Genomic DNA, 12,566 nt, shown 5'->3' on the forward strand with positions numbered 1-12,566 from the left:
TAAAATTCACACATTTAATGTTACAGATTTTGTGTCTTTCCCATAATTTTGTTCTCCCACTAGTTTATTACTAGAAACTTCTTGATGTTTTGGAAGATTTCAAATACAATTTCGGTTTCTTTAATTCAATTTATGCATATTATTGCCAGTTTAATTGACTGACGACAGATGATAGATACATCGATACTTAGATACATCCAAATGTGAACCTATTCAAAATATCACACTTGAATACACTGCTACCTTGAATAGGTCTTATCAATCCTTCATTTAAAGTCTTTGCCTTTTGTATGGGAATTAGAGCAGGTGGGCACAATAAACATGAAAAAGACGTCAAGAAGAATGTGGCTCAAAAGAAAGAAATGTGAACTATTTTAAAGCAATATTTGTATTATATTTGTTCATTTTATTCTATTTCCCTGCAGGTAAATGTTTATCTGGCTACTTGGCTACTGATTAAAGAACACAAAATGAATAATTCAACAAACTCCTCTAACAATGGCCAGGCCCTGCCCAGTCCTTATAAGACATTTGAAGTGGTATTTATTGTCCTTGTGGCTGGATCCCTCAGTCTGGTGACTATTATTGGAAATATCCTAGTCATGGTTTCCATCAAAGTCAACCGCCACCTCCAGACCGTCAACAATTACTTCCTGTTCAGCCTGGCCTGTGCTGACCTCATCATTGGTGTTTTCTCCATGAACTTGTATACCCTCTACACTGTGATTGGCTACTGGCCTTTGGGACCTGTGGTATGTGACCTTTGGTTAGCTCTGGATTATGTGGTCAGCAATGCCTCAGTGATGAATCTGCTCATCATCAGCTTTGACAGGTACTTCTGTGTCACCAAACCACTCACCTACCCAGTCAAGCGAACCACGAAAATGGCGGGCATGATGATAGCAGCCGCTTGGGTCCTCTCCTTCATCCTCTGGGCTCCCGCCATTCTCTTCTGGCAATTCATCGTAGGGGTAAGAACTGTCAAGGATGGGGAATGCTACATTCAGTTTTTCTCCAACGCTGCTGTCACCTTCGGCACTGCCATTGCAGCCTTCTATTTGCCAGTGATCATCATGGCCGTGTTATACTGGCACATATCCCGAGCCAGCAAAAGCAGGATAAAGAAGGACAAGAAGGAGCCTGTGGCCAACCAAGATCCAGTTTCTCCAAGTCTGGTTCAAGGAAGGATAGTGAAGTCTAACAACACCACCATGCCCTGCAGCGATGATGGTCTGGAGCACAGCAGGATCCAGAACGGCAAAGCCCCCAGAGATGCTGTGACTGAAAACTGTGTCCAGGGGGAAGAGAAAGAAAGCTCCAATGACTCCACCTCAGTCAGTGCTGTCGCCTCTAATATGGTATATGATGAAATCACCCAGGATGAAAACACAATCTCCACTTCCCTGGGCTATTCCAAAGATGAGAACTCAAAACAAACATGCATCAAAATTGGCACCAAGACCCAAAAAGGTGACTCGTGTACCCCAACTAATACCACTGTGGAGCTCGTTGGTTCAGCGGGTCAGAATGGAGATGAGAAACAGAACATGTTAGCTCGCAAGATTGTGAAGATGACCAAGCAACCTGCAAAAAAGAAGCCTCCCCCTTCCCGGGAAAAGAAAGTGACCAGGACAATCTTGGCTATTCTGCTGGCTTTCATCATCACCTGGGCCCCATACAATGTCATGGTGCTCATTAACACCTTCTGTGCACCCTGCATCCCCAACACAGTGTGGACAATTGGTTACTGGCTCTGTTACATCAACAGCACGATCAACCCTGCCTGCTATGCACTCTGCAATGCCACCTTCAAGAAGACCTTTAAACACCTTCTCATGTGTCATTACAAGAATATAGGCGCTACAAGGTAAAACCTCTGTAAAGAAGGAAGGAGGTCCAGGGGAGCTTAGGAAGAGGAAAAGGTGTGGAAGAGCTCCTAGTTTTAAAATCTGCCATTGCACTTTATAGTCTAATTGTGGGATGTCCAATTAAGGAGCCAAGCAGTGACACTCTTATGGTGCCTATGCTCCAGTTTGAGAAACTTGCACCTTATTAAACACTATCAGGATGGAGCCATGAGATCATAAAAGAGACACGTTGGAATTGTGGATATAAAGAAGGATCTACGTCTTCCCCTACTTCCTTGAGGAAGGGCTTGCGAATCTACAATTTTGCCAGTCTCTGCACAAGAAGAATAAACTTGCTTGTTTTTTCCCCATTATTTGGTTTCCATGTATCCACATGAAGTTGAAAGGCCACCTTCCTAAGTTAATATGGAGATTTAAACATAAAGAAATTGACATAAAGAAACATAAGAAAATTTAAACATAAAGAAAATCAAAAAAGGATGCAGAAACAATCTCCAGACTCTTCCATAAATATTATTCTTTTGTTGTGGTTTTACTTGGAAAATTACAACATTACAACATTATAAATGCTAATTTTTTTACCATGCCTTTTTCCAACCATTAAAAGAAAGCCAACAAAAAGACAAACCACCCCAACTAGATCACATCATCACTTTTCTCATAATGGCACTATGGCGTGAGTTTGTGTGCTTCTCTGTTCCACTTTGCGTAAAGAGAAAATGTGCAGGACTTTCCCTAAATCCATCCAGATACAGTCATGAAAATGGGCATTTCACCCTTTCCACTTTGTCCTTTGCATTCCTTGGGAGTATAAATGTTTAAAAGGATTGAGTTCACTTTTGATCCTTTATGTGAAATGATTTTATGATCCAGTTTTCTCCTAAACTAGCCTCTTATTTTAATAGAATAGCCAAACTAATACACAAATGTGCTTGAGAAACCAAAGCCATTTTTGAAATTGAGGTATCATCCAATTAAGTCATGGTTGTTCTGGTGTGAGAATGTTTACTGAGGCCAGATGAATTTTGAGATAAGAAAACAGATGGTTGAAAGGGCATTTTGTTTAAACCTCAACCTGCCTGACCCATGTATAAAATGCTAACTTGTAAAACATGAACTCCTGGCCTTTGTCAGCAGGAAGAAGATGCTGCTTTATTCATTAGCAATCCTAAATAGGATTACCATACTCACATGGCACCAGTGACTTCTGGGTCAGCCCCAAGATTAAGACCATCTCTTCAATGCCTGATAAAGCATAATATTCAATTTATAGTCCTCCGAGATTGTTTATAACCATCTTATGATCCTGTGGAGGGGGCAAAAGGATTAATTCAAAAACATTTACTGAAACTACGTTGTGTATTCCTCAAATTGTCAATTCTCCTTAAGCTTTTTAACTCTAAATTTCTCAGTTGAAGTCTAGCCATCTCTGTGATGGAAATGTAGTGGATAACTAAGATCAGGCCATTTGAGCTCAGCTGAATCTGAAAGAAGAATGTAGGTGGCTATACTTATGTCATTTCTTACCACTTCTCTCTAATCCTAGACCATAAAAATTCACCACATACACTGTTATCCAAACAGTGGCTTTATAAAGAATTTTGTACATGTTGAGTGTTTTTATTTGTTACTCCAGCTAAACATGAATTAGAGTGATTCACATTTAAAATTAATTATTTTCATCTCTCAGCTTTTTTCTTACTATATTTATTATAGCTCTCCAATCAGATTTTGTAAAGATGACCCAATCAATAGAAATCAAAGTTATAAAAGTCTTTCAAAATTTCATATTTTGCATTTTAGGCTTATGGGCTCTATGACATCATGCCAGTATGACATCATGTCAGTAACATCAATGTGAGTTGCATGATGATTTGTCAGTGTGAGATCTTACCACTGTAAGGTCATTTTGTGTGACTTGCCCCATTGATGGCACCTCAATAATTTTGAGATTAAAAAAGAAGCACAATGCAAGCAACAACAAAAAAGAACAGTAAGAAGAAAATTGCCAACAATATTTGTGTTTAATTTATCCTTTATAAAAATACCTTCTTGCCCAAATAACTTCAGTGTTTTTTTTTCCCTCCCAAATCCTCTATGTATACACATATAGCATCTGTTCATATAGATTCCTTTATTCTACAGTTGCACCGATGTAAACTTTACATTTTAACTCCATATTTATTTTTCTTCTTGGAATCAATGAATAAATCAAGAGTGAGGAATATCAAGTCAATGGGTTATTTGGTTTCCTGTAAACAATATGACTGACTAGCTGGATATTTCACATATTAGCTTGTTGTACAATTATGATGTAAATTCAGCTTTAATTAGGAAGAATTCTTTGGTTGCAAAGATTTAGGATTCTGGATTCGGATCTTTTTTTTCTTGTCTTCTGTAACAATCCAACTTATCATGAGTCCAACTGCCTCTTCTCTTTATTGCATCATCTTCTTCCTTTTTTCCCTTGATCTTTGCCGTCATCTCCCGTCTTGTTGAAAGAGAAACCACCAAGTATTAAAGAAAGGAACTGAAGATTGACACATCATCTAAGCTTTGTCAACCAGAATCAAAAAATGGAAAGGAAAGAATACTGAATTGATAAATGATTAGAAAGATATGGAGACTGTACTCAAGGATTTGCACTCAGTATGGCTGGGATTGTCTGTTTTAGTGACTCTTAACCAGGAACAATTTTGCTCCCAAGGAACATTTAACAATACGTGGAAGGATTTTTGATTGCCACAGTTCCAGCTCCTGGAAGATACATTGGCACGTGGTGGCTGGAAGTCAGGGAGGCTGCTAAACAACCCGACAACTAAGAATCACTTGGTTCAAAATGTCAGTAGTGCCAAAGTTGAGAAACCCTGATGTATTTTACGGGATTCTAGAGTTAACTTCATTTAAATGGGAAAATAATCCTATATCATTATTAGAATATCAGTGCAAATTATTCATCTGTTTAAATAAGATAATGCTCACCAATTGTATATCAGACCCACAGTTGGTGGTTCACTGAGCCTGGAGTTTTTGGAATTTGTAGAGTGGAAACACAGGCCACATCTATATACCCAAAATGACCAGATCACTCACGCTAGCACAATGTTTCTAACATTTTAATATGCAGTTATTATCATCGCAAGTCCAGTCAACTGAGATGAAGTAGTTGTCCATTGCAATGACTGCAGTTGCTGCAGTTAGTTCTATTGCAGCTGCCATTTTTCCTTTAAAATCATGAAGAGTTTCTTACAGAAACAATGTCTCATCTCTTTTGTGGTCACTGGAAAGATAAACATCCATCAAAAATTTCTCTCCTTATAGCAATAATGTAAATATCCCAGAGTGGTCTTAGAAGAAGAGGAGACAAAGAATGTGTGTGTGGGGGGGAGTTCATTTCTTGAAAAAAGAAACGATAGCCCTTTTACCAGTTCATCATTAATTTAATGCCAGCTCCCCAGTGTTATGAACAGTTACCAATATAATAATTAACATGGGATATATACTCCAGCTTCATCACAGAAGCTGGAGATCCACAGACTCATATTCTTTGTCTATTCACAGCTTTTTTTGATCCTAATGATCTGATATAGAGGAAGATGGGCATTTAAATGATAGAAAAATCAACTAAGAAATGACACATAACTTTATGTTCTCCTTAGTTCATTGATAGCTGCCTTCTCCCAGTTGAATAATATCCCTTTCAACAACCACAGTAGTGGTGTTGCAATAGATTAGGGAAGCACCCAAATCTGGATGAATTGTGCAAAGTGTATTTTCAGCATGTATATACCATGCCATGCCTCATAAATATGCTTCTCTTAAAAGGGTGCACGCTGCAGCATGAACTGTGTGCATATTAAGTGTATCTCCTGGAATATGCTGTATGCTTAATATACATATTCTATAAATAAAGTAATGAACTGTATAATAGAAATACATATTTCTGTATGCAAATAAATATATTATACACAAAACTTGGTATGTTATATCACATATGTTGCTTTAGAGTAATAAGGGATTTTTTTATGCCTAAGTTTAGAAGAGAGTGTTTGCTTCTGATGGAAGAGATTTAAGTACAGTCAAAATCCTACTCATTAATATTAAACTGATTTATCGCCTTTGAAAGCATGGCACTGATTTTAAATATCTCTTGGAGGAATATATTAATAAATCGTAGCTGGTCTCACCTCACATAATGACAATGCATTTTGCTCCCGTGCTCCTAACAGACTCTGACTAGAAGTTTCTTGGCTGTTACAGTTCCAGCAGCTGTGTTGAAGTCAAGTCTGATTGCCTGATGAGATTGCAACCAATTCATTTTGCTTTGCTCTCATCCAAATTAACTGATTTTTGTCAAATATAAAATAATCACACTGGGAGGAAAGGATAACCTTCAGAATGTTTTTCATTCTGAAAAACAAGGTAAAAATTGTGTAAGCACAGGATTTTTTTATAAACTGCCCTTTTCAGTTTGGGTCCGATACAACAACTCATATATTAAATGCCAAAATGTTTTAGTGTGGTATGAACATACACGTTTCTCCAAGAAATGAGCAAAAAGATGGTTTATTTCTGAGTATTCTGCATTTACCCCATAGCAAATCCTCTCCCTCTCCTGACACCCACTCAGCCACCCACATTGCCCAGACCATTTTCTTTGGTCTATTAGCTTGAATTCTCAGTTAACAGAGAGTGTTATTAGTTGATACTTGCCATGCAATCCTGAATGATACTTGCATTTTCATAAAAAAATCAAATACTGAACATTTGAAAGAGGCCTATTAATCTTTAGTTACCAAGGGCTCCATGGAAAGGCATTTTTCAGTGAATTCTAGTGTTTTCAAATTTTATAACATACTTCGATGTCTCTCCATTCCAAATTTTACCTTTGATACCACAATCCATCCTTGTGATTTCACTTTATCTAAACTAAAATCATTTCATTTTTTTCATTAAAGAAAATAATTGAGTTTTTATCAATTCTCATTAGTTTCTTATTGTGCCAGTGAAATGTTCTCATTTCATTTTCAGAATTTGAATCAAATTCTGTATTTGATTAATTGTCAAATATTACTCCTGATGTGGTGGTTGCCAGTACTGAAACAGGGAAACCACCTGGCATATAGGAAGAGCTGGCCTAAAGAGCCGGCCTTATAGCATGTCTAAATCAAGCATGTTCAGGGCAGGCTCACTTTCCATTCGGGCAGTTGGATAGAGTCTGGAGCCTTCGGTGGGGTTTTACATGCCTTAACGCTCTCAAGGAACCAGGTACACAAGAGGCATCGCAAGCAGGAAGGTTGGCATGGAAGGAGGCAGGCATGGGCTGGGCAGAGGGGCTGGGAGACAGGCAACCGAGCCCCCCAGGAATCTTTGCTTTTTCTCTGCCCTCTCTCTGGAGGTTTTAGTCACGGTCTTACGTGTCACCTGAGAGTGGGCCCCTCACTGTGCTGCCTCCACTGTATGTATCCCTCTCCCCTAGGCACAGGCGTAAGTAAGCATTCATACATGCGCATGGCCTTCTCTCTGGGCCCAGGTGTCTTAATTTCAGGCGCGCACGCCCAGTGCTCACCCTCCCGAGCACGTAGGTGGCAGGAAGCTGAGGAAGCTTAGCAACCAGAAGGTGGAAAAAAGCCTCGCCACTCCACTGACCCTTCACATGACCAGTGTTTCTCAATCAAAAATGGAAGAAGCTGAATGTGGTAAGTTGCATAATGTTGATATTTGCTAAATAGATAATAACACTCTAGAGAATCTCTCCTTTGATTTTCCTAAATACGTACTCATATAATGAGTCATGGACAATTGCAAAGTGAAAAAGGGATCTGTCTTCTTTATTTTCACCATATACACAGCAGCTCATCTGAACCCTAGAAATCTAACTTTAATGGAAATGTGTGTATCTTTGGAGGTTTTAATATTAAGTATCATGTTTGGCCTATTATAAAATAAAAATTGATGTTAGTGCATCTGTGACCAGAAAGCATTACAATGGTTTGTGGAGATGGCTAATTTAAATCCTGATAATAGTTGGACTATTTGTATGAAGCAACAAAGTGATGATTCATTCTATCCTTTTCTTTTTACGTTTGTATAGAAGAACTGTTGGCCAGAGGTTGGGGTGGGGGAGGGGGAAAAGGTGAGAGGATTCACCAGAGACAGAGTGGGGAGCAGAACAGGCAGACTGACTGAAATACACTGCTGAGTGGAGCAGTGGGTGAGACGGGGGTGGTCTGCTGCTACCATATGTGGGTCCACTCCGTGACTGGGGATTGAACTCAGGTTGTAGGGGTGATGGCACTGAGAATTAACCCCCTAGGCCACCAGGGAGGCTCCTCTTTCTATACTTAAAGCAATTTCTTCAGCATAGTAAGTCTTGCTTGCCTTACTGCCCAGGTGCGTCAACTTGTGATATCATGAGTATCTTTCCCAGGGCCATTTTATCTCACACCAGGTGTCAGTGGTTCTCAAACTTAAGCCTTCAATAGAATCACCTAGAGGGCTTGTTGAACATAGGTTGCTGGGGCCCACCCCAAGACTTTGATTCAGTAACTGAAATAGGTCTGGAAATTTGCCTTCTACACAAGCAATTGTGATGAGGACCATACTTTGAGACCCACTGACTTTTTTTTTTTAAATAATAAATTTTATTTTTATATTCCCCATACAATTGCAACCCCCCAATTCTGACCCCAATCCCTCCCCTCCCACCCCCCACCCCCCAAAAAGTGTCTCTGGTTCATAGTTTTTTGTTGATTTTGATTTTCACTTTCTTATAGTTACTCATTTTCCTGGTCCCTTATTTAAGTTTTCTAGATTCCCCACTGACTTTTATAATCAAATAGAAATTTTCCCCCAAAGCATTCATGGTAACTGGCAAGATATCTTAGTGATGGCAAAGACTTAACATTTAAGACACTTTGCATGGGAAAGGAAATACTTTCTTAGACATGAACTTTGTTGCTCACTTACACATGGTCTTCTCCTCTCTTTGTCTTTTTGGAAAGTTTTGGTGCAGTGATCTGAATCGGGAATTAAAAAATAACCATATTGAACAATTTACTTGACAAATACATCAAGGGTTTGATTTCTGTCAGTGGTATCTCCAGTTGAAGATGTTTTAATCAGACATTTAGTGAGAACACCTGCATTGTACATTTATATCGCTCTTGTGTGCAAGATCCATATGAATATTTTGAATTATGTCATTGTTTAGAATTGATGCCAAGTAAAAAATGCCAAGTGAAAAATATTTGTATTTTAATAGCAAATCATTGACCTTGCTTTATCACACATGATCACACATAGATACATACACAAACTCACATGCTCAGACACAAAAGCACACGTATGCACACTTGTACACATAGATACATCAAATACACACAACATACCCTCACACACAGCTCATTTGTGTATCTTGACAGTGCCCAGCTGCATAACCTTTCTATTACTTCCAAAAGCATTTGGAACTCTGCTAGAGAAGACAATGAGCTCTCAAGTGAGCCAAGTGGTATTGGAGGAAAAAATTCTGTGTCCTCATTGTATGATGGTCAGTAAAGTACAGAAGCACAGCTCTTATGATCACATATGAGCTTGAGCGTCAGGTCTGCCCCCTCACATCCCATGTGATTACATGGGCCATGGTGAGAATACTTGCTTAGAGTGGAGAAATACATCACGAGAGCTAAAAGACACACCTACAAACCCAACTCTCTACAATGGGGACCCTCGCACACGATGCTGTGATACAATGTGCTATTTTTAATATCAACAATGACTAAATAGCTGAGTAGAAACAAAAGTGACTGATTTCTTAGAACAGTCTTTATGAACTCCCCCTCAGACATTCTTTTTAGATTTAAAATCTTTATATACCTTTATGTATTTATAAATAGAAATGATAAATACTTTGAATATGTAGGAGTTAACCAAATATAACCAAAACGCCTGGTATCCTGGAAAACAAACAAAAAGTACGGAATGCATATTTTATCTTGCTGAGAAAGTAAGATTGCCTGCCAGGTTATCTTGTTTGTGCTTCTCTTGGGATTCTCCTAATATTTTGTTTATTAATCAAGAAGAAAAGGGGGTCATTTATTAAATGACTGAATAAAATCATTTTGCTTTTTTCTCACCCTGATCAGTAACTTAATCTACATAGGAAATATAATCTGAAAAAAATTATATTGAAGGGAAAAAACATCAGGAATAAAATTAGGGACAAAATAACAGTAATAAAAATATGATTTCCCAGTGAAGAAAGGAACATATCCTCAGTTCTCTCAGAGAATTTACAATAAATATTTAGTAGAACATATCCCCCACGTTCTTAGATTTTTTTTTTTTTGTACAGTCACTTTCTTTGTCTTTTTTTATTATATTTACTAAGATCTTTCCTAATGTTTTTAAAGTAATTTTTAAAAATGTTTTGAAAGGTAAACACACAAAAAATACCATTTCCCTAAACTTATTTTTATTTTTTTTTAATATCCAAAGAAGCAGGCTTACTAGGAAAAGGAGAGAGAAAAAGAGGCCCCAACATATTCACAGGCAAGCAGGAAGGGCTGCTTCTGAAAGGGACAGGTTTGTTAAAGAGATGCCTGCATAGTCACAGGCAGACGGTCTTGGGAGGAGAGCTGTCAACTTATTTATTATTTTTGTTGTATGACATTGCTATTCTAGAAAGCAGGAAAAAAATTAACTGCTAATAAGGACCCATATGCTCTGAAAATCAAAATGTTGAGACTTCAACAACACAGAAAAATGATATGGCTTCAAATGAAAAAACAGTTTTGTGTGCAGATGGTTTCCATGTGCAATTAATTCTGGAAATCATGGCTTCTATTTCCTCTGTGTCCTTGGAGGCCCCCTCACAGCTGTTTGCTGTGCATTGAACACCAATCCTCTGTCACCCTACCCCACACCAGGCCTGATGGGGACATGCGTGGGCATGATCATCAGGTGGCAATTTGTCATGATTAAATATTGACCCTAAATTAAGAAGTTAAAGTCCGCCAGGCTCTTTGTTGCACATGGAATATATGAGAAACCATATGATCACAAGCTCATAAAGATTGAGAAAAAATAAAATTATTGAAAGTTGCAAACATGAGGAAAAGAGAGCTAAAGTTTATGTTCTGTGTTCACATATCCATTTAGAAGCAAATTTTAACACATGATAAAATTCCTTGGCCACGTGCAGGTTAAATATTGCTAAAACTGACTACCTAGGGTTATCATTACATTAGCTATGATTCCTACAGTCCTGTTGTGACAAAAGAACCTTGGATCTTTCTTACTTCCATTGTTTTATGTTTTATTTAAGTGTAAGAAATAAAACATTCATGAGTGAGAAATACACATATAATACAGAGTCCTAATCTTTTAAAAATCCTACATTAAAAGATAAATAAATAAATGTAAGTTCCACATCACATGCTATTACTTGACACAGGAAATGTATATGTTAACATAATTGAATGTGAAATTTTTAAAGAGTACATTTTATAGTATATAAGCTGTGTAAGTATACTTTTTGATAGTATCTTTAAAGACAATCCAATTTATATTTGATTGGGGATAGACATACATTTAACACTATATATGTACATCTATAGTATTGCTATAAATTGGTTGTATGGATACAAGTATGCATAATTATGTATGTAGTGCATATTTTATTTATATAAGGGAAAGAACATGTTTAAATTTTATGGAAAGTGATGCCCAAATACAAGGGAGGATATATGTACCAGTGGAAAATATTCAACATACCGATACCGAAAGAGTGTTGACTTAATCCTTAATGATGCCTGTGTGCAAAGACATTCCAACTTCCAAATTCAGCACTGAAGAAACAGTGGTGCCAAATCCCAGAAATAGTTGGAAGATGATGACAATTACATTCCGTGTCCTTGGGTGTGTTTTTGCCAAATATAATCCTAAATGAAGCTGTATATCAGTCTGAAAATTCAACAATACAATGCTTTTTTCCATAAGAAAATTTGTGTCATCAAGTTTAGGATACACTTGTGAACATTTTGCAAGTCAGACTCAGGTACTACTGAGTACTTATTAAGAAAGAATATCAACTGGTGTCACTCCCTTGCTTGATAAAGCCACTAACTTCAACTCAGTACAAATACAATACTAATTTCAGTACAAATTTCAATACAGAACTCTGCTTCTACTCTTGAAATTTTTCATTTTACCTTTTCAGTCTAGCAGATGAAAATTGCTCCAGAGTATTCTGTATCCTCTTTTCCATTCTCAAATATCTCGTTTTGCAGAAAGGGATTCCAGATTGGCCTGGGTTTCTAGCAGCATAGGTGGGCCCTGTGGGTAGGGAAACCTTTTTTGTGTGTGTTTTCCACAAATAATTGATATGAGGAAACTGAGCTGGAATTCCTTTCCTCTATCTCAACAAGGACAAACAAGTCAAAACCAGTACAAACAGGATCAAATATGTTAGGGCACAAACTTCATGGGGATTAAACTCAAAGTTGACTGAGCCCAAGGAAAGCATCCACTCAGACACATCCAAGTTTATGGTAAACTTAAATTCTTTGAGTTTCACGATTGGTCCAAATCTCTCACCACCTACTCTTTCCATCTAAAAGCAGACATTTTCTATAAGTTCCTTAATGGGTCATAAAAGTTTAGTTCACTCCTCCGGGCAATAAGCAGTCAAGTTCCTCA

At 37.7% G+C, this 12,566-nt stretch overlaps 1 protein-coding gene across 2 annotated transcripts in view; it reads left to right on the forward strand.

Moving 5' to 3' along the window:
- The window catches only part of CHRM2 (cholinergic receptor muscarinic 2), a 118,581-nt gene extending 112,753 nt beyond the window's left edge, over positions 1-5,828 (forward strand). For both annotated transcript variants that reach the window (XM_054692696.1, XM_054692697.1), the window contains exon 3: positions 426-5,828. In XM_054692696.1, the coding sequence (XP_054548671.1) occupies positions 471-1,871 (1,401 nt within the window). In that variant the 5' untranslated portion in view covers positions 426-470 and the 3' untranslated portion in view covers positions 1,872-5,828. The remainder of the gene's footprint in view (positions 1-425) is intronic.
- The last annotated feature ends 6,738 nt before the right edge of the window (positions 5,829-12,566 follow it).

This window comes from Talpa occidentalis, unplaced genomic scaffold (genome assembly GCF_014898055.3).
Source record: "Talpa occidentalis isolate TD23 unplaced genomic scaffold, MPIMG_talOcc4v2.1, whole genome shotgun sequence".
NCBI lineage: Eukaryota > Metazoa > Chordata > Mammalia > Eulipotyphla > Talpidae > Talpa > Talpa occidentalis.